Source organism: Peromyscus maniculatus, chromosome 19 (genome assembly GCF_049852395.1).
Source record: "Peromyscus maniculatus bairdii isolate BWxNUB_F1_BW_parent chromosome 19, HU_Pman_BW_mat_3.1, whole genome shotgun sequence".
Classification (NCBI taxonomy): domain Eukaryota; kingdom Metazoa; phylum Chordata; class Mammalia; order Rodentia; family Cricetidae; genus Peromyscus; species Peromyscus maniculatus.
The window spans coordinates 33,629,136-33,651,851 of record NC_134870.1 but is presented as its reverse complement, the minus strand read 5'-3'; the positions used below and the strand labels follow the sequence as shown (position 1 = coordinate 33,651,851).

Here is a 22,716-nt window from a genome sequence, read left to right as displayed (position 1 = left end):
CCAATAGCCTAAGCTGGTTGATCAGGGAGCCCCAAGGATCCACTTGTCTCTGCTCCTCTAGTGTTCCAAACTAAGTGCTACTGTTTCTTCCTCATTCTCATTTTGCTGCCAAGATTGCTAAAGCGAACATATTACCATAGGGTCAGGTAGTCAGCAGAGGAAGGATCTGAACTTAGGCAGGATCTGAACTTGAACAGTCTGATCCAGAGTGTCACCTGTAATGTCTGAGGCAGCACATGTAGTTTGGAGGTAGGATCAAGCGTGCCAGTGATAGGGCTGGAGAGTTCTCAGAGGACAGACCACAGTGAGGACTGGAACCACAGGCAACCACTTCACTAGCTTCCAGTCTTCATTTGCTAGGTTGAGCCAGGATGGGTTGGCTCAGTTTCCGAGAGTCCTGCAAAAGCATCTGGGACATTTCCCAGCCATCTCTCTCCTGCAGCTTTTATGAGTGTACTTTATGGATTTCACAAGGCATAGGCAACAGAGCAGAGCCTGAGGGAGGGCAGTCACAGCATTTGGGTTGGTTCACACACAATGCTCATTGGTCAAAACAGATGTCACCATACCTAGGGCCGCTTTGCTCCTGGTCAATGGCCAGGTTAAATGGTCATCCCCTGTCTAATAGTCCAATATTATTTTTAAGAGCTGTGGCCAAGGGCCTTTGGTTTTTATTAATTACATGAATCTTGAAGAACCAAAAGCCCCTGGCTTTATTATTTTTCAAAAGATCTTATTATTTATGTATATGCATGTGGGTGCACATGTGTGCAGGTACTCATGGAGGCCAGAAGAGGATGTTAGAGGCGCTGGAGCTGGAGTTACAGATGGTGTGAACCACACACTGTGGGAACTGGAACTGAACTCAGGTCCCCCGCAGGAAATAGTCTTAACCACCGAGCCATATCTCTAGCCACAGCCTCTGGTTTTAGAATCCCAGTATGCGAGAGCCCGAGCAGACCTTAGAGACATTTTAATCCTGAGTTCGAGGAGGACAAATGGCATGCTGATGGTCACTGGTGGAGTTTAACATCAGTCAGGCCAGGTCTACTGGAGGGTGAGGGACCACGGCCTGGATGCCGGTTGAAGCAGATGCTGAGTTAGCTTTCCGGATTGTTTCACTTACTCCTAACAAACCCTTGGGCTTGCCCTGTGCATGCCTCTGCCCTCATGATGCCTGCCCCCCGAAGAGCACAGGCAGCACAACAAACACAAGCAGAAGGGATGGAGGCTAATTAAATGCTGTCTCTAAAGGAACTGGAGGTGGAGAGGTAGTGAGAAATGTTTCTGATGGCCTTTGCTTTTGGACTCTGCTTTACTATCTGGCTACAATGAACTTGGCTATGAAATTCATCCACAACTAACACATTGCCCCACACCTCATGCTTGGAATGTGTACTTTTGTGGAGTCCCTTACCTTCTGGGGTCTGTACTATTCATGTATATACATGGAAAGGACTGGGGTTGGGAACATATTCTTCCTATATATGGGAGGCTATACTCTAGGGAGCATTGTGGCCTGGCCTGAGGCCCAGGGTTGCAGGTGACTTTGCCCTCCTGGGGATAAAGCCTAAATATTAAAGCATGAGCACACTGTCTTCAAGGGAGGGTATCGATTAAGCTCAAAATTGCTGGCAAGGCATGAGCCAGGATGACAAAATGATGAAACCACTTGAATGTGGCACCAACACCCTTTGTCTCCTGTGTGTGACCTACAAAGCCTAGATTCACCTGTCCTGTCACTCATCCACCTAGAGACTCCTCTCCTCCATTCACACATTTCTTATTCAATTGTTTACCTTTACAAGAATTCCCTTACTCAGACACTCATCCATATCTTTCTTTTATTGACTCCCTATCACCGAAGGGTTTATTCATCCTGTCTCTTGTTGACGTTCAGTGGCTCACACACAGGCATGGATACAGCCAAGAGGCTTCATTCATTTGTCCGTTTGTGTATTCGACTAACATTTACTAAATTTCTTGCCCTGCCAGGCTCGACTGGACTTAACCCTGGAATGGTGGAGGGCACCAGTTACCCTGGCCTTGCAGAGTTAAAAGCTGTAAGATAGCATGAAGGCAAACTCCCAAACAAGGTAGGAAGTAAGAGAGGTCCCCAGATGTGTAGTCAGGTTGTGTATTCAGTATTCCTTCCTCCCTACAGGGCTCAAAGTGACCAGACATACACGCTCACAAAGCCTTACAAAAGAAGAAAGATCAAGGTTCAGGGCCACCCAACTTTTTTTTTTTTTTTCTGTAAAGTACCAGAGGAAATATTTTCGGCTTTACATTGGGTTCCAGCCAAAATCACCCCTCTCAATTATTGTGGTGTGAAATCCGCCACAGATAATATTCAGCGAGTGAGCCTACCTGTGGGACAAACTTCACTTTTGAACACTGAAAACGAATGGTAATTTTTACCCATCATACAGTACTACTCTTTTGACCCACTCCCTGACCCCACACACACCCCAGTTCCAGGCAGGGAGCCGGCAGCACTTGGCCCACAGGCTGCTGATTGTCAGTATTCTTTTAGGTCAAAGAAACCAATGAGCGGAAGATGATTTCCAGGTGTAACAGTGGGCGGGCAGCCCTGCTCTGGAGACTGCTTTCTTTAGGTTGCTGGCTGGGAAGTGTCTAAGGCCAGGCTCAGGCACGAAGGCCAGGCGGGTCCCAGTTGTGTTCTGCCACTTGGGCCGAGGCAGGTGAGCGATTCAAGCAGCAGACTCTCTGTGGTCCAGTGTGCGCCTGCTCACATCTGTCTGGGGATTGCTTCCTAACTGCACGTCCAAGCTTGGCATGGAACCAGGCCTCGGTGACGTCTACCCAGATGTTATAAATAACTGGCACGTGGCAGGCCCACCATGTTTGTGGACAGAAGCTTACCGACAGCAAGTGTTCTTAGCTAGTCTGACGTAGGGAGAGCCAAAGGCTGTGAGGAAAGGGGCAGGAAGACAGGGAAGCACCCGAGTTGAGCCAAGCACCCGAGCTGAGCCAGGCCAGTGGTAAAGATTGGGTCTCCTTTCTGCGCCCAGTGCCCTACCTAGTAGTCAGCATGGGAATGGAGTCTTGGAAACAGACACACTAGTGTTTTCAGCATCCTTTGCTAGATAAGCAGGTTTTATTATGCACCAAGCTGTCCAGTTTCCCGCTACTTGCTTGATTGAGGTGAGAAGAAAGGGGGAAAGGTCGATTATTTTATCTCTTAGACTCGGACTTTGAAATGCAATGAGCAATTGTTTTAAACGAACAAAAATGCCCCATTTTTCTCAGAAATTTTGCCTATTGTTTTTTTTTTTTCTTAGAATATTGTTACTTACCAAAAGTAAAATTGCTAAGTTGTTCACAAGGGCTGTGATGGAGAACAGGTTTTTCTTTTCTACGGAAACAATAGGAAGTCCTGCCCCTTCTTTGCGCCCCCCCCCCCCATCGAAACTCCATTCTTGAAGAAGGTCTGTACAGAGGCGCTTGTTTGTTAAACAAACTTAGATGTACCCCTAACTCCGTACAGCCACCCCAAAATGACAAAATGATTGTAGAATTATGGAATCTTAGATTATAGATGCGTTCCATGGCATATGTACCTCATTTCATATGCCTGGGCCATGACAGACATGACCAATCAATTCCAGTATTTCTTCTCACCTTGCCTGTCTACTTCCCAATAATCATGCTCAAACCATTTCTGTGGATGGTTGAGATTCCCACTTCAGCTGCTGGTATAGGGAAAGACTTGGGAAGATAGCCAAACTTGGGTTCTGATCCAATGTTTGAAAGGTACCTACTGAATGAGTTTGAGCTAACGATTGGGTTGCAGTTCCTTTATTTAAAATGGAAGCAATACTATCTACCAGCAACACCTAGAGGTGGGAGTGGTATTTAGGATTATAGTACTGGATCTGTCACAAAATGAGTCCCTTTTCCTCTAGGACTCCGGATTGAGTTGAAGTGGAAAGTGGGCCTATTCTGGTGATTCGGTCCCTAGATTCTTTCAGGCCTGGGGTAGTGTGCTTGCACGTGTCCAGGGACAGGACACTGACACACCTATTTGCCCCACCTTTGGCAATTTCCAGGTTTCCCCAAAGCGCCCATGGTCTCCCAACGTGTGTCTGAAAAGCATGGCTTGTTGGAGCGTTCAGACAGGGCACTTGTCTCCACACAGGCTTTGCCTTAATTGCCATTATTTCACATTAGTCACACGTCTGGTCAATACTTTGCACACCAGTGACTGTCATCTGGGGGTGACTCTGAGTTCAGGGGATGTTTGACCATGTCTGGAGGCTTTTTTTTTAAATTGCCACAAGAGGGTGACCAGTTCCACCAGAGGGACGGCGTGTGAGTCTGAGGTCCCTTTGGACGTCTGTGAGCCCTGCACTCAGCCTCAGAGCTCAAGAATCTCTGTGAAAATGCTGAGGTGCAGTCTAGGTCACTCCCTCTTTCACCCAGACAGGGCTGGGTCTCCTCAGTGGTTCGCCGGCCAGGATTAATTGGGCAAAGCGATGATGTCAAGTTTAACCACTCTTTGGAAAAGTGCTGAATCAAAGAGGCAAGCGAGGTTAATTACCCAACCTGCTCTAGTCACCAGAAACCAGAGAGGCTTTCTCTGGAGGACCCTGGGGAGCGGGGCAGGGCTGGGCTTGGAAGTTACACAAGTTACCATGCACCAGGGGCCATGCAGTGCTTTGCAGACTGGAATCTAGGCAGGGAAAGCTGCAGCAGAACTCTGGCCTTTTGACAGCTAAAACCTCTCGGTCTCCACCTGAACACTGCTTCCCCTAAGCAACCTTCTTGCTTCCCAGACCAGATCAACCCTTCATCTCAGATTTTCTTCGTGCTTCACCCTCAGACCTTACAGCATTTTGTATACTTACAACCATGAACACAATATTTAATATTTTAGTATGCGTCTACCTTGTGAGCTTGGAGCTTCCCTAAGCGCAATGATCAAGTGCCTTGTTTGCTGTGACATCCGTGTGTGGCTCAAGTGTTTGGTACACAGTGGGTAGCTAACAACTCTATACAGACTGCTCCACTGACAGGCTGTAGGGGAAAACAGGGCTCGTTCTTGGCTTAGAACATTCACCAGTTGAAGACAGGACTCACTGGTAAAGCTAAAAGGTGTGTGTATGTGTGTGTGTGTGTGTGTGTGTGTGTGTGTGTGTGTGTGTGTGTAGAATGTTGGACAGGGAGCTGGTCCTCTCTCAGCCTACATCTCCTTTTTCCAAAGCCTTTTCTCCTGTGTGTATTTTTGATTTTCCTTGCATGGATTTACATGGAATTATAGCTGAGGGTCTGAGTTTAGCAAGTGGCATTGTCCCAGGGGACACATGGACAGAATACCAAATTAGACTCCAGCACTTTTGGAATGACCACTGCCTGTGAAGGAAGCAAAGAGGCTTCTGGAAGCCCCCACATACTGCCTCTAGCAGGGTCATTCCTTTGAAGTGCACAGCTGAGGACTCACACTCCCAGCAAGGCCAGTCTATACAGGTCGGCCCTGATGCAGAGGTAGAGAGGGTGCTTCTAGCTTCCTGGTTTGACCTAGTAACAACAGAGGGGATGTTCACTGGGTCAGTTCCCATTGCTCAATCCAGGTCATTGTCTCCAGGACTTGGAAAACTGAGGAAGAAGCTCAGTAAGAAACAGGGGGATCCCTTCTAAGATCTCGGGGATCCCAAAGCCCAGAGTTTTGCACAGCTCTTTGTCTCAGGGGAATGAATAATCCTTCCTGACCCTCACCTCACTGAGGCTGAGAAAGAACACCGCAGTAGCTGGATGTGACTGTGAAGGTGTGTGTGTGAGCAGCAGAGAGGACGGATCCCAACAATGGCCATCCTAAACTATGTAACAGGAGCAGCAGAGAGGAGGGATCCCAACACTGGCCGTCCTAAACTACAGAAGAGGAGCAGCAGAGAGGAGGGGTCCCAACACTGGCCGTCCTAAACTACAGAACAGGAGCAGCAAAGAGGAGGGATCCCAACAATGGCCATCCTAAACTACAAAACAGGAGCGGCAGAGAGGAGGGATCCCAACACTGGCCGTCCTAAACTACAGAACAGGAGCAGCAGAGAGGAGGGATCCCAACAATGGCCATCCTAAACTACAAAACAGGAGCGGCTCTTCCCTCCCTCCCTGTCCTCAGATGCGCTTCTAAGTAGTGAAGCCGCATCATTCTTTGTCAGGTCAATGTCACCTGTCTCCTTAGCAGATGAGGAGACTGAGACCTGGACAGGCTGGACACCTGGAGGGCCACATACCGAAGAGGATTCCATTCTCTTAGGCCCGATTGGTGTCACATCCATCAGGGTTCTTGTGCAGACAGTCACCACTGCCACCTGGGATGACACAGCTCAAGGGCTAGGTATCAAATTTTACACAGTAGGCCCCTTGTTTCTGTTTTAGATAGCGATCCACTGTCTATTTGATGAGTTGAGGAGGCCTGAGTCTATTAAGGAAGGGCCACTTCATGCCAGTTTTCTTACACGTAAAAGAAGACTAAGTGCCCCCCCCCCCCAACAGTTGTTAGGGATCTCTTGACTCTTAAAGCAATGACATTCTCCTACTCTTTTTTTTTTTTTTTTTTTTTTTTTTTGGTTTTTTCGAGACAGGGTTTCTCTGTGTAGCTTTGCGCCTTTCCTGGGACTCACTTGGTAGCCCAGGCTGGCCTCGAACTCACAGAGATCTGCCTGGCTCTGCCTCCCGAGTGCTGGGATTAAAGGCATGCGCCACCACTGCCCTGCACAATGACATTCTCAAAGCCCTGCTTTGGGGAAGAACAATGGCTACAGCTTGCTGAGCTACTACACACTCTGGCAGAGACTCTTCATGGAAAGATTTAGCCCGTTTTGTAGAAGAGAACACCGAGGCTCATCACATTAGTTCAATGTCATCTAGAGATGACATTTTGTCATATGAGATGGCAAGATTCATGTCAAGAAGCTCTGACTGAGTCAAATGCTTGACTTTTGATTCTTATCTGTCTCTCTGTGTAAGAGAAATAATTGAAAACCAAACCAAAACACGAGAGTCACAAATGCCTAGGGTCCACTAGTACAGTGGTTCTCAACCTGTGGGTTGCGACCCCATTTTGTTAAACCTCTAGCCTCAAAAAAAATTTACGTTACAGTTAATAACCATAGCAAAATTACAGTTATGAAGTAAAAATGAAAATAATTTTGTGGTCAGGGGTCACCACAACATGAGGAACTGTATTAAGGGGTTGTGCGTTAGGAAGGTTGAGAACCACTGCTCTAATGATTTTGGTATGCAGTGTCTAACAGTCCAGAAGATATGAGAGCTTTCTCATTATATGTTCCCACAGCCTATATACTTTGATTTATGCTCCTTTTTGCTTCTGAACACAGCCATGCAATTCTGGTACGCAAAGCCACATTTGGGAAGTAAAGGTCATCATTCATCCCCACACCAACCTTGAAGCCATTTCTTCTCCAGATTGCACAAGCTCAGGCCTTCTTCTCCTGGCCTTGGCCTGAGTGTGGAGACTAGACCTTGGAGAGGGTAAAGAGGTGAACACACAGCCAAGAAACCTGGGACACTTGGGCCGGCCTGAGGGTAATGATAAGGATGTAAACAAGGGGATTGGCACGGACAGTCAGGGCAATGTGAGTCCAGCTGGCAACAGCCAGTGGAAAAAGGGTTAGCAGTTCAGTTATGGCAAACATGCCAGGCGGGACATCGGTGAGAAATGAGTCCTGTTTTTGAGCTAGAGAATGCTCAGGAACAAATGAGGGTCAAGGACGTGTGAGCTTTGGAGTCCCTGATCTATGAGCATCTGACACGCAGGTGTGGGGTGCAGTGTGCAACCCAGGGAAAGCTCCCTGGGTGCTGTCTGACACACAAGGTGCTCTCGGAAGCAGAAGCCAACATTACAGAAGTGTTGCAGTTTCAAAAGAAACCCAGCAGGAAGGATGGATTTGGAGTGTCACCATTTTGCCACCCAGAATGAAATGATGTTCAAATCATTAGGTAGGAAGACTAATGGGGGGTTTGATAACCAGGGGAGCAGGCTGGTGACATCTCAATACGAACACATTTTAATTCGAAAGGAGATGCACTCAAACGTTCCAAGTCTCTTGATGTGTTGTGATAAGTATTTAAATTTCAACAAAAGTGTCAAGTTAACAAAATGGGGATGTAATGGCCTTTTCAATCAATGCTACCGGGACAACTATATATCTATATGGGAAGAATGAATTTGAACTCTAATCTCATAACATATACAAAAACCAACTGCCCTTGACACAAAAGTAAAAGATAAAATTGTAAAACACCATCAAAGAAAAATAGTTACATATTAAATTTTGGTTAGGTAATAGTTTCCTAGAGTAGATACATGAGACATCATCATATGAAAACATTTTTTTTTGTGCTTTAAAAAATATTATGGAGAAAGTGGAAAGGCAATCCACAGGATGGGAACAATTTTGTAAGTTATATATCTGATCCAGGACTTTTTGTAGAATATGTAAAGAACTCTTTTACAACTCAATTAAAAAGAGACAAATAGCCCAATTATAATACGGACAACACACACAAACAGGCCTTCCTCCAAAGAATGCTTGTTCAGTAAACTTAGGAACACTTGCCCAATGTCATTAATCATCAGAGAACTGCAAATTAAAACTGTAGTAAGACACAGTGACATGTACCTGTAATCTCAGTTCTTGGGAGGTTGAGGCAGGAGGATAGTAGGTTTAAAGACCTGTGAGATTCTGCCTCAAAACAAAAAGCCCCAAACCAGGAAAACCAAACACATACAAACAAAATTTTACAGTGAGATACTATTCTTCATATACACTAGGGTGGCTATCGTCCATAAGACAGACAGTAAACACGTGTTCATAAAAAACTGGAAAAATTGGAACCATTGTGCTGTATTGGTGGAAATGTAAAATGTGCATTCAGTTTGGAAAATAGTTGTGAGTTTTGCAAGCAGAATTTTGTGAAAGAGAAGCACTATATGAAGGAACTCTCAGCTCCATTCCTAGGTTTATTTGCATATGAAAATGAACCTAGACAAGAACTTTCAGGCAAATGCTCCTAGCAGGATTGTTGATAATAGACAAATAGAAGCTATCCAAATGCCTACCAGCTGATGAACCAGTGAACTAAATCTTACGGCATTCCCATATATTGGAATGTTATTTGGCCATAAAAAGTACTAATAAAGTACTAACACAGGTTGCTTATATGGATAAACCTTGAAACATGGACTACATAAAACACTGTCATAAAACAAAGCAAAGCAAACAAAAATTAAAAACCACTGTGAAGTTGCAACTGGCAGTATCCAGAATCTTTTGAATTCAGGAGGACAAATGGTTTGTCCCCCAAACAGTGCGAGGGATGAGAAGGTCAGTTAGAGTATAGAATGAAATGAATGTGGGGGAGTATCAAGCCAATGAAAAGTGCTTACGTCATCTGAATCTCATTTGCATAAATCAACTGAGGAGAATGCTTGTAAGGCAAGAGTAGAAATGCAAACATGAGATATTGAAAATGTAAAAGACAATTTTGTTTGCTGTTTGATAATATTATGAGAGTGCTAAAATATCTTAAAAGGCACAGTTACTACAACAGATAATTTGACCTGAAGTTGGGGCTTCAATTTATTCAACGAAGGAGTTGGGTGGAGGAAGGAAGAGCAGGGGGAGAAATTGGCCTGAGTAGGCTCATTATAATATTTCTTAAATTTTTATATAGATTTGAAAATTTTCATTGTAAAAAATTTAGAAATGCATAGCAAAGATTGGACTGCAATATGGCAACCTATCACTAAGAAAATTTGAAAAGAAATAATAAAACTGAGAGCCAAGTACTTGTACCTACATTTACTCTCTTTTGATTTTCCCAGCAACCTTATAAATCAGAGTATACTTATTAAAAATTAAATATTTTAATTATTTTATCTTTTCTTTTTGAGAACTTTATACACGAGCACCGAGTACAGTTCCCACCCCTTATCCCCTCGGTTTCCCCCCATGTCCCCCCAACTTCCCTCCAAAATTCATGACCTCTTCTCTATTATTGTTACATCTATACCTCTCCTCCCTCTCTGTGTATAAATAATACTTATGGAAGCATCTAGTCTTGCTTGAATGTACGTGTGTCCAGGGCTGAGCCCATTGGATAGGATAGCTGCACCCATAAAATCTCAACAATAGGTTGTCCAATGTGGACAAGGGGAATTCTACAAGGTCCCATCCCTAGATGAAGGGTGGTCAATGGCTGCTGAGAGAGGGAGAATCAGTTTTCCCCAGGCACAAGCTCCCACATAGATCATCCAACCCCAAACATGCTCCTTTTTTGATGGGAGACTGGAGCTCAGCATGGTTACTGACTTGTCTAAAGCCTCAGCCTGGGATGAGGAGAGGGGCCCAGTTCAAAGACTGGCATGGCTTCTCCATTCAGCACTGATTACTACTTGGGCAATAGCTGTCCTTCACCCTGTGGTGTTTTGTGGAACAGAGACAGTGGGGCCTTGCTTCATTTCCTGCTTTCAAATGCCTGTCAATGGTTTCCTTCTAATACATCAACTGATAATCCATGAGAATAATTTAAGGATATATCTCTCCTAAGGGGCATGTTCTCAAAAAGTTAACAAACATGTTTCAAGTACCCATGAAGACTCATAAAAGGTATTCTGGACAGAAATGATAGTATGCAATAGAATGTTTGATAATGGGTGTCCATTCAATGCAAACTTTCTTTCTTCCTACAATTCCTCAAGACTACACAATTCTAATGTGATCTACAAACATCATTTGTGAATGTGAATTCATTGAGTAAGAAATATAGAATGAAATTTATATTGAAGAGATATTAACTTAGGAATCTTAGCATCATTTATCTCTGTAAATAATCTTGGGGTGGGGCTAACTAAGAATCTTAAGCATAAAATTTTCATTGAGAGAGAGAGACAGACTGACAGAGTCAATCCAAGGGGGAGATTATCTTAATACTCAGTAAAAACACTTTTGTGCAGCCCTGAGCACCAAGTTGGGGTGAAAGACCCTAGTGGAAGATGAGACACCCACAGTGGAAGATGAGACACCCACAGTGGAAGATGATGAGACACCCACAGTGCTCAGTGCTCCAAGTGCTCAGGTCTGACCCCGAATCATTCTCAAGTGTGGTCATGTCCAGCCCGCAGCTGTGCTGAATCCTTCAGGTTAGTACTGCAGAGTCTAGCCAGGACTGGCAAGTGGTTTCCCACAGGTAGGAAGACACGAAGACGAAGAGAACACGCTATCCCTTTCTCTGCTTTTTGGTGTGAAGGTAACAGTTATGTGATGAAGACTTGGGCAATTCCAGCCTTGTTTCTTCACAGAGGGAGCCAGGGAACTTAACAGGGATAACTTCTAGGCTGATTTTGTAAAATGGCTTCTTGTTATCCAACCTCGTTTTTTTTGGCTTGTAGGTGGGAGCTAGATATGTTTTACAACCCCCCTAAAAGAGATTTCCCGGACCTTTTACTACATAGTCACATAACAGAATAACACTCAAGTATCCTTGGCAGGGCATAGTGGTGCACTTTAATCCCAGCCCTTGGGAAGCAGAGGCAGGCATATCTCTGTGAGTTCAAAACCAGTCTGATCTACATAGTGAATTCCAGGACTGCCATGCATGCATGCTCTGGTTACACATGTATTCACTTAGGATCATCATGATCTAATCTGTATGGTAGCCCACCTTTGTAGTTATTTTCCATGTCTATGTATGCACCTTAATTAACTTACTGATCTTTAAATGTGGAAAATTTAAATCAAGTATCCAAACATTTTTCCATCTTTCCTATGTGATCATAAAATTGATATCGCTTATAAGGCTTAGAGAGGCACTTCCTACAACAAAGTAGAAACGAGATACTTCTCTACTTACAAGAGAGGCGGTGACTTCCTACAGGATCTGAGGCTGTTCTCTTTTTTTCCTTATTTATTGGCTATTTCTGAGTAGCCAGTGCTTGTGGGGGAGGGGGTGCTACAGATAGGCTGGAACTGAGCTGAGATCTTGGTATCGTAAAATACCCCATGGACACTGTAAAAGGAATGGGTTGTTTATCCTATTCTTTTGTGTTATTAATTTCTGAGTCCCTAAACCACCTAAGGCCATCAGGGTGTGGGTGCCATCAGGGTCCTCATCCCACTTTAGAGAGCTGTACATGGGGCTTCTGAATATGTTTTGACAACACCTGTGCCATCTATACAAAAATATTCACCATTTACAACCATCTGCATCGACAAAAGGCTATTGGTACTGCCCAGTGATTCCCCATGAATGCTGTGGTTTGGAATTATCATTCTTCGTGCATATTTGGAAGAAATGCAATTTGTTTTGAGTACTACTGGGATTCTCCCGCTCTGGTTCACCCTCTTAGCAGATGAGGTAAACGTCCAGGAATAAAAATTTCAAAGGCACAGAGAACAGGTCTCTTGGATACATCTTTTGAAAAGCCAACTCATGGCTGAGCTCACTCACTTATTTTTACAGAGTGTGGGCTGCACTTTCTATACCCATGCCTCTATATAAAGAATGCTTTAGAAACTTCTGACTTTCCAGCTTCATGTGAGTCATCAGGTTCTTGTTTTAGAGTGTTCATGTGTTCGTGTATGCGTGTGTGTTAGAACAACTCTGGGCACAAGGCATGTATATACTCATAAAAATGTGTTTAGAATGCATGTCAGAATTTTTTTTTAAATAAGGAGAGTATATATGGCGTGTGTGTGTGTGTGTGTGTGTGTGTGTGTGTGTGTGTGTGAGAGAGAGAGAGAGAGAGAGAGAGAGAGAGAGAGAGAGAGTGAGAGAGAGAGAGATGCAGTACAGGTTGGGGATCAGTTGCATCAGTTACATGAGAGGCTACACTCTTAGCAACTCAGACAGTGGTATAAGATAGAGTGTTAATGGAGGTGATTGTTTTCCTTGCAGACCAGTACACAGGTCTTTGAGGAGCCCTTGACTTTCTCCTTCTTCCGTGTCTTGTTATAAAGGGATTAGAGTCCAATTAAGCCATTTAATCCCAAGGTAGAAATTCATGTTTAAAAACAAGATTTACAGCTTCTTTAAAAAAAAAAGACACCAGTGCAAGTTGAAGTCTGTCCTTGCAAGTTGCCACCTGCATGGATGCAAAGAGCATTTTTAGCTGAGCACCCAATACATTCTTAATTACCTTGCCTCATACCTCTCCTCCTTCATCTCTTAAAGAGCCCTTCAGCCTAAATAGCCACATGCTGTCGGAAATACTTCAACTTCTGGATTGGTGCAACTCACCTAGGCTTATCTCTTCTTAGCATCTCAGCGAGCAGGATTGATAATAAGAATAGAACAGAGAGCAAGTGCTGATGGGGAGCTAGCTTGGCATGTGCAGACATCCTTAGACTGAGTGCTTTATGCCCATTACCTCATTAGGTGCCCACTGGGAGGAGTGACTTGGGGCCACCACCTGACTTAATACGCTGTTGTTGTCGTCTTGTAATTCTTAATCATTTTAGAGCAAGGGGCTTGCGTTAAAAATTACAGAATGCAAAAATGCATAAATGGACATCGGACCCACAAGTTATACCATTATCCTGAGAAACACCTGCTAACCCACAGGTCCTATTGTTTTCTTTCTATGTGATGCCCGGGCTATTGCAGAAGATATGACAGTGAGTCTTATATGACGTCAAAACCCTGTCTGGAAAGTGTCTACCAGCATCTCCTTAGAGGAAAGTTTTCTGATGAGCAGGCAATTATGTTTACCACACAACAGAAAAGTGCAAAGCATCTGGGAATTTGGGCAAGTTGTTTAATCCTTTGAACTCTCAGTTTCCTAACCTGTAAAGTAGGGATAATAATAATCATATTTAACTTATAGGACCCTTAAGGATAAAATGCGATCACAAATATCGACAGTACACGTCGTGGCTTCAGCTAATATTCATGTATTCTGAGTGCCTGGTAAGTACTTAGCATCCAACAGTGCTTGTGACCTGGGGAAGCTCTCTTGCCTACCAGCAAGGTGCCAGCAGATTTACTCCTTACCTGTCCTGAAGAGTTGGCAGGGAAGTCTGCCTTGTCCCCATGCTGAGTGAGCACAGAGGGGCTGCTAGAGCTGATGAGCACTGGGGTGCTGATTTCCACCATCTGGTGACCTTCAGGAGAATGGACCATGCGGTTGAGTGTGTTCAAAGCTGTTGTGATGGAGAACTGCCCAGACCCCTTCCTCCTGGACCCAGGGCTCTTTCGGAGGGTGAGTGTGTTGGTTGCTTTGCCTCTGGATGGAGAGGACATCAGGGACAGGTTTTTCGTGCGTGATAACTGATGTCCTTTGTTCTTCTCTAAGAGGTGTCTTGCTGCGAGGTTTGGCTGCAAAGGTAAGAGGATCGATGAGAGTTATTTTCTGACACAGTATAGTAGCTAAGTCTCACACTCATTGGCAACTGATGCTAGCTAGCTTCTCAGCTGCTGGGTCAGATGGCCACCCTTTGGTTAGTGGCTGGCTCAGATGGCCACCCTTTGGTCAAAATAATAACACATTCTATCTTCTATCCATTTGAAGCTCATACATTTGATATGCTTTGAGATATAGTAAGCCGGGTGGTGGTGGCCCACGCCTTTAATCCCAGCGCTCGGGAGGCAGAGGCAGGTGGATCTCTGTGAGTTCGAGGCCAGCCTAGTCTACAAAGCAAGTTCCAGGAAAGGCGCAAAACTACACAGAGAAACCCTGTCTCAAAAAACCAAAAATCAAAAACAAACAAACAAACAAACAAACAAAAAAGAGACATAGTAGACACACATTCAGGACCTTGACTCATCCTTCTGGTTTTTTTTTTTTTCCCTATTTCAAATATTGCCAATCTTCACTTTCCTGTTCTTTGTCTTTAACATCGGTTGTTCTGGTAAATTACCCAGGGAAGAAAAAAAAAAAAAAACACCAAAAAGCATGGAAAAGCCCCAGTGTGTAGTGTTATGGATAAGCCAGCTGTTTAACAGCTGGCTAGCACAGTTTCTGGAACTGTAACAAATGGTGTGTTGGATCTGGCACCAGCCAGCCCAGTGTATGTTACTGTAGCCTTCCCTAACATCCGACTCATTACTTCTAAAGGCCCTGGGGGCTTACAGCCTTTGGAAATATGAAATCTGTTGAAAAAAAATGAGGGTTCCTGTGAATCCACGCTTCCATCTCAGGACGATGAGTTAAATTCCTATTATTACAATAGTCGCCAGTCATTCTCCAGAGCGACGGCATGTCTTGTTCTAATTTAGACGTTCAACTAGAGAGGGAAAAAAGAATGTTCCCTTTTATGAACTTTTTAAATGACAATGTGCAGAGGATTAAAATAGCGGAGAGAGAAGACTTGGAAGAAGAGGTGATTCTTGTCTTGAAAAAGCCTGCCACATTGTGGAAAAACTCACCAAGTAGGTGCTTAGTATTATTGTGCTCATATTTGTGTATACGTGTGAGTGTATCGAAGGCGGAGGTCAACCTCTGCTGTCATTCCTCAGGGGAAACTCCCCTTGTTTTTTTTCAAGCAGGGTCTTTCCCTGGCCTGGAGCTCGCCAAGTGAGCTTACCTAGTCATCTCCCCAGTGCACTTAAAGAAAAAAAAGTCCATTTCAAAGATAAGGAAGCTGAGGCCCAGAAGGAGTGACACAAGTGACAGAGCCCACGTGTAAACTAGTAAACGAGAAGCTGTCAGATGGCAATGTCTTCCAGGGTAAAAGGGAGAGTGAGTGGGGGATACGGCCACTCACACTGGGGGGTGGGGGGAGCATCAAGGAAGAGCCTCTGAGGTAAGTGGCAAGAAAGCCGGTGGTGTGGACATGAGGACGTGAACAGGCCAGGCAGAAAGCAGCAGGAAGGATGAAAGGGAGCAGGTGAGGAGACCGGGGAGGGGAGGCCACAGGCTTGGCAGGCACCGGATTGCACAAGGACTCAGGAGGCTTTGACTTATTTTCAGTGTAACAGGAAGCTCCTGGCAGGTCTGGGTCGAGGAGTGACATGATCTGATTTATGCTTTTTAAAGCTCCTGTTACGGTTTGGCAGTTTCTCACAAACACATACTTAGCATCTGATCCAGCAATCCCACTTCTGGGTAATTACTCGAAGAAAGAAAAATGTATGCTCAAACCACAGTTTCATTCAGAGTTGCCAATGACGGGGAAGCAACCTCGACGCCATTTATTACCAGTTGACTGAGTAGTGATTTATATATGTGTGTGTGTGTGAATGCATGTGGCGGTCAGAGGCCGCCCTCAGCCGTTGTTCCTCAGGAGCTGCCCATCTTGGATTTTAGGAAGGGTTTCTCAATGGCCTGGAGTTTGCCAATGAGGCTGGCTGGCTGGCCATTGAGCTCCAGGGATCCACCTGTCTCCCCCTCTCCAGTGCTGGGATGACAAGTGTGTACCATCATAACCATTTTTCTTTTTCTTAAAACTTGGGTTCTGGGATTGAACTCGGGTCCTTATGATTGCATGGTAAGACTTAACAGACAGAACTGTCTCCCCAGATGATATCTCTGGAGCATCTGTGCTTTGAGACACTGTTCACTAATAAAAAGATGAGCTATGGACACTTGGCACAATACAGATGAATGTCAACTGTGTTAAGCAAAAGGAAAGAAGCCAAGCTCACAGGGCTATGTTTTATGGGGTTCCATTTATAGAACATTCTAGATAAAGAAAGCCATAGGGGCAGAAAATAGATCACTGGTTGCTAGGTAGAGGAACAGAGGAGATGGCTCAGCATGAGGAATTTGGGGGGCATGTTGGAACTTTTCTACATATTGACTATAACGTGTTTATACAATTATATGTAGTTACCAAAACCAGAGATCCAGATACATTTAAAAAAGCAAAAAGCAGGTTTTTACTCCATATGAATAATGAAAATGTCATTCTTCAGAAGTAATGCTGAGAAGTAGGGATACTGATTAGCAAGATATCTATTTTGTTCTGGTGAGCTCTAATGGTATCCTGGACTAAGGACAAGGCCTGGCAAGGCCCCACAGCACCTGTTCCTCCACAGTTTGCACAAGAAGGAGGACAACGGATACCCTTCAAATTGAATGAGTGACTTTCCTTACAGCCATCTGCAGCTGTGATATCACAAGTTAATTCTTTCTTATGTGCCCTGCCTTTCTGCCTCCAGGTGGGCAGCACCATCACCTTTTTATTATTATTATTATTATTATTATTATTATTATTATTATTATTATTTTATCAGTAACACCAACAAAGGGCCCTGTGAGAATCTGCTTTTGCCCTGTCCTCCACCGGCATGATTGACAGCTCAGCTGGGGAGGGACTGTGCGGCTCTTAGGTTTGCACCCATTTGAAACAATATCCTTGAAGTTCACTGGGCTGGACGAGGTTCACACAATTGAGACTGCCCTGTGGAGAAGTCCCGACAAGAATGGGGAGAAACTCAGCTTTTGTTTGACCATCCTTTGTGCGGATGCTGTTCAATAAATTAAATGATGCATTAACAGGAACAGTCTTATTTATGCACCCCAAAAAGTCCATGTTATCCTTATGAGAAAGCCTTCCTTTCAATCGCTCTGCACAGCACTGGCAACACAAACTTTATTTAAAGAGTTCTTAGCATGTGCTGCTCTTAATGAAATTACTGGAGTCAAAACTTTAAGTACTGCTTTAAAAAGCTCAATTTAGATTTGAAGTAATGTTTGAAAAGTAGGTTCCCAATTAGACAAACCACTTGATTATCTTCTTCCTCCCTCCTAGCAATTAGGAGAACAAATGAAGCCATGGCTAGTTTAATGATAATTTTGAGGCTTCTTGTAATTACTAATTTTAGAGGTAAATGGGTAGTGAGAGTATCCAAATGAATAATCATTAAATACAGAAGTTTTGAAAACAGCAGTATTCAGAAACAGGTGATGAAATTAATGCTTAGCCCTTCACCCCAGAGCTACAAGGAAGCATCTCAAAATAATGCAGGAGATCAGACCAAAGTCTCCCACCTCCAATGTGTTCAGTTGGGTACCTAGTGCAGGTCCAGGGAGAGTGAACATTCCCCTAATAACCCTTATTGTTTCTACCTAGCAAATGGCCCCACCACTGACCTAGGCACACAAGTCAGAAGGTGGAGACACCCTAGGCCATTCCCTCTTTCCCATGTCCTCCACCTCTGCAATTCCCAAATCCTCATAAGAGGTAGAATTTGAATTTGCCAATTTGTTTCCAGTCTAGCAGTCAGAGTCACATCAATTCCAAACAGAACCATGCAGCAGCCTGCTCATCTCTCTCTCTCTCTCTCTCTCTCTCTCTCTCTCTCTCTCTCTCTCTCTCTCTCTCTCTCTCTCTCTTATCTCTTTTTTAAAATTTGTTATTTCCATTGTATCCCAGAAACCAGAGTCTGGGCCCAATGGCTCACATCTGTAATCAGAGCTCTTGGGAGGCTGAGGAAGGTCGAGGCTAGCCTGTGCTGTCCATTCAGTTTCAGTCTAGCATGGGATATACAACAAGACCTTGTCTGAAATCAAAATAAGTCAACTCCAACAAGCCAACTAACCAACCAACCAGCTACCAACCAATCAACCAACTAACTACCAACCAACCAACCAACCAAAAAACAACAATTAGACAAAACCAACCAAGTCTGATCAAATCAGTGATCTCTGAGTCAAATCCAAATTTATAATAGTAAGATATACAGGATCTTCACCATATATCCCATGTGGTCCCCTTTCTTCTGCTGACCTGGAGCATTGTGACTGGTCCAGCCAATGGGCAGTGAGTGAATGTGAGTGGTGTTCCTTCAGAGGCTCTCAGCTGTGAATACACAATCCATTCTCCCCTCCTGTGGCAACTAGGAAGGTCACATGCTCCAGATGTCACAGTTAAAAGACGGCCCAGCCCTGTTAGTGTGGGTTCCCAGGTGGCTGTGAGTAGAACCACTCAGCATCCTGTGCTGAAAAATACAATGTAGGTAGGAAATAGCATTTTTCTTTGTGGAGCCACTGAGACTTTGGGGCTGTTTAGTATGCCAGCATCACCCAGTCTTTCCTGTTTACAGAATGGTTTGTAATTACTACAGTTTGCTTCTTTGGCTTTTGTGACTTAGCTCTGGATCTGGTAGTCTCTGGGTCCTCTTGCTCCGTCTACGCCCCCAGCCTCTGCTCCCTCCTCCATACCTACGTACTGAGCCTGAACTGCTTCTCAGTTGGCTCAGCTGGCATTCCCTGACCTCCCAGATGAAGTCGCACATCACAATCCCTTAACAGTTCCCTCCACTTCACTCTTTGCATCATCCATCATCCTTGTAACCAATTACCCGAGTGCCTGATGGTGTGCTCTCTGGGATGAGGGACCCGTATCTACCCTGGATCTTTAGAACTTTGTGTGGAACCTGATGGAGCAGGTGCCAACGAAGCATTAAATAAATGAGTGCACAGGACAGCAGGGTCAGGTTTATTTTTTTTCTAACCACCTTCAAATAGGTTTTCACTTATTCAATTTAATGCCCTAAAAATTATTGTATTGTTACTGGATCCCAAGGCCTTACATAAGCTGGGCAAGCTATTTTTTTTTTTTAAATGAAGAGTCTGTTCTGTGTTAGCTGGCCTATAAAATGTAATCAACACACCTGCCACATGTTTAGAGAAGACAGAAACCAGTCAAGGTTCACTTGACTGCTGACACGTTCTGGACATTTATTTTTTTTTTTTCTGTCTAGCAGAGCCGCATAAAATGAGTGAAATTCGAACAGGTGGGAAGCACAAGGCAGGTGAACCAGGAAGAGACAAAGCATGAGGCATGAGGATACCTGTCAGTGCACACACGAGAGCACGGCCATTCTGCACTCCCCTCCACCCTTTGGTTACATTGACTGGCTGAGTGAAGGAAGTACCCAACACCTTGAAAGCTGGACAAGGCTTAGGATACACCCTTTGCTGTAGAACCTGCTTTGGCTTCCATGCACGGAAGAATTGGCTTCTTCTCCCCAATTATGCCGCAGTCCCATTTCCCCCACCCTGCTGGAGGGTGGGGACGCTGCCTGGCACTTCTTTTTATAGCTCTCCGATACTCACTTTTAATACATTTATGCATGGTAAGCACTCAGTGAAGACAGTTAAACAATGAAAGATCTCTTTTGAATTTGCAATGATTTGCTTCAAGCTAGGGTGAGGCTCGTGGCTAGTGAGGTTCGAGACCAGAGGTTAGGTAATTATATTGGAGAAACAGATAGCCTAGCTTGTTTTTAAAGTCATTTAAAAAAAAATCCACAGAAATAAGGCTGGGGAATTAGCTCTGTAGGTAAAGGGCTTGTTGGGCAAAAGTGATGACTTGTGTTTGGATCCCTAGACCCTGTATAAAAGCTGGGTGTGGTGGCACATGCCGGAAACCCCAGTGCTGGTGGTGGGGGTGTGGAGACAGGCAGATCCTCGGTGCTTGTTGGCCAGCCAGTGTTGTCAAAACAGGTTCACTGCAAGACTCTCACAGAGTAAGGTGGGGAGCTGAAGAGGAAGAAATCTGATGTCAACCTCTGGCTTCCATCTGGAATTTCACATCTAGTGGTCACCAGTCCCAGTATGTTGGTATATATTGGTGCACGTCATTGCAATCTCTTCCCCGCTTTCCCACAAAAACACACATTTTTAGAGCTGCTTTCAACTAAGTTCATCTTTGTTTCATTGTTTTCTAATATTTCATTCATTTTAAGTGTCCAGTTCAGCAGGGTTAAGTGCATTCACATTGTTTTGGACAGATCTCCAGAACTTGCTCATCTTGAGGATTTGAAAAATCTATACTTATTCAATTTGTTGTCAACTCTACAATAAATCATATATTTTCCAATAATATCTAGTATTTCACAATATTATTAACATTTAAATGGTATATATATAAAAATTTTCTGGCCCATAATAGAGTAGCCCCGGTGTAGTGGTGGTACACACTTTAATCCTAGCACTCAGGAGACAGAGGCAGGTGAATCTCTGTGAGTTTGAGTCCAGCCTGGTCTACACAGTGAGACTCTGTCCCTCCCCAACAAAGTGAGTCTTCACTGTTGATTATTTAGATTATTTCTGCATTTCACTATTATGTACAATGCTATGGTAAACATTTTGTGTGTTTGTATCAACAACTCTACCTGTTTATTTAAATATTTCCTTATAGCCAGTTCTCAGATGTGGAATTGTTCATTGTTAAAGCAGTGCACTGTGGTGGTAATCTAATTGTACTGAAATGTGATTTTGATTGTATGTTAATAAATAAAGTTGTCCGGGGGTCAGAGCTATTAGAGCCATAGCAAGAGTGTGGCGGTGGTGGCACACGCCTTTAATCCCATAGATCTCTGTGTGTTCAGGGATATAGCCAGCATTGGAGACATATGCCTTTAAGACCTAGGGGGCTGTACATTCAGACAGTGACGAGGCCGTCACATGTTTGGGTTTACAACCAATGAGAAGGCAGAACAATAATACTATAAAAAAGGCGTACAGACAGGAAGTAGCTCTCTTTTCGCGAAGCTGGGACAGCAGGAGGAAGGGTGAGATTTTAGCTCTGAGCTCTGACCTCTCAGCTTTCTCTTTTACATTGTTTCTGTGTTTCTTATTTAATAAGACAGTTAGTTACATCTACAATGCACACTTTAAGTTTTTTTTTTTTTTAAATATGGGTGAACTTGCATTTCAACGTGAGAAATTTGACTACTTTACACTCCAAGAAACAGTGGAAAATACCCATTTCTCCATATTCACCAGAACTGAGTGTCATTGTGTAGAACTTTTCTTTAGAGGTTCCAGTGAGTTCTAAGCCTCAGGTTAAATAGGAATTTCCCTCAGGCGTCACTGGGGCAGGCACACAGACGCTTTTGAGCATGCTTGAGTCAGCTGTAGATGGGAGACTCACATACCTCCACGAACAAGATGGGGAAGATGCCCACTTTATCTCCCAGCTTCCCTTCCGCCCAGTTCTCATCCACTCGGCTGATCACTGTGATGATGTCATCCTGAAAGAGAAGGCCTCAAGTCAGCTCTACCCTTCACTTTCAGGTGATGAAATCTGTTTGTAGCAGGGAGCAAAGGGTATAGCTCTTGAGAAGGTTGTGTGGGAAATACCTCTGCCATCATAAAAGGCAGTGTTTGAGTCACCAAGATTTCCAAGAGGAATGGAAGAGATTTGAGGATCAGTGCAACCTGGTAGGAAAACTCAGAATACTCCAAGCAGAATCTATGGTTTTCATTTAAACTAACCTGATGGAGAAGCCAAGAGAGAAGCCATAGGTGATACAGCTCTAGCCTGGCAAAGGGGAATGACTTCATTCTCATTTTGAAGACGTTTTGGAACTGACTCCGTTTTAATATGTCAAAAATAAAGCAGCTTTCATTCAAAAATTTCTCACTACAAAAGTTGCAGAAGCATTCAAAATATCGATAAGAAAAACATGTGGATTCTGTCCACCACGGTGTAGGTACGGCCACTGCTAATAGCTTGCTTGACACTTTTTTCTAGATCCTTTTGTAGTAAGATAAAAGATATATGCATATAAATGTGATTTAAATTCTTTTCAAGACATCCATTTATGCATTCAATAAAGTGCTTAAATCTTGGAAGTGAGCTGGAACAGTCAACTATAGCTATGAACCCTCATCCAAATCAAAGTATGAGACCGAGCACCCCCTTTGTGCCTTTTCCCACACTCCAGCATCCTGACCTCTGGTACTGTCCCCTCATTTTGCCTACTCTCCTACTT

The 22,716-nt window shown here is 44.0% G+C and overlaps 1 protein-coding gene and 1 long non-coding RNA gene across 7 annotated transcripts in view; one reads left to right on the top strand and one right to left on the bottom strand.

Moving 5' to 3' along the window:
• The window catches only part of Sh3rf2 (SH3 domain containing ring finger 2), a 106,015-nt gene that overhangs the window by 27,529 nt on the left and 55,770 nt on the right, over positions 1–22,716 (bottom strand). For all 6 annotated transcript variants that reach the window (XM_076555113.1, XM_076555111.1, XM_076555110.1 and 3 more), the window contains 2 exons: positions 21,877–21,972; positions 14,041–14,364 (listed from right to left, as the gene is read on the bottom strand). In XM_076555113.1, the coding sequence (XP_076411228.1) occupies positions 14,041–14,364; positions 21,877–21,972 (420 nt within the window). The remainder of the gene's footprint in view (positions 1–14,040; positions 14,365–21,876; positions 21,973–22,716) is intronic.
• LOC143269572 (uncharacterized) overlaps positions 1–22,716 on the top strand; it is a 43,982-nt gene that overhangs the window by 16,967 nt on the left and 4,299 nt on the right. The window contains exons 3-5 of the long non-coding RNA XR_013046064.1: positions 1,996–2,096; positions 13,654–13,956; positions 14,157–14,248. This is a non-coding gene — a long non-coding RNA (uncharacterized LOC143269572). The remainder of the gene's footprint in view (positions 1–1,995; positions 2,097–13,653; positions 13,957–14,156; positions 14,249–22,716) is intronic.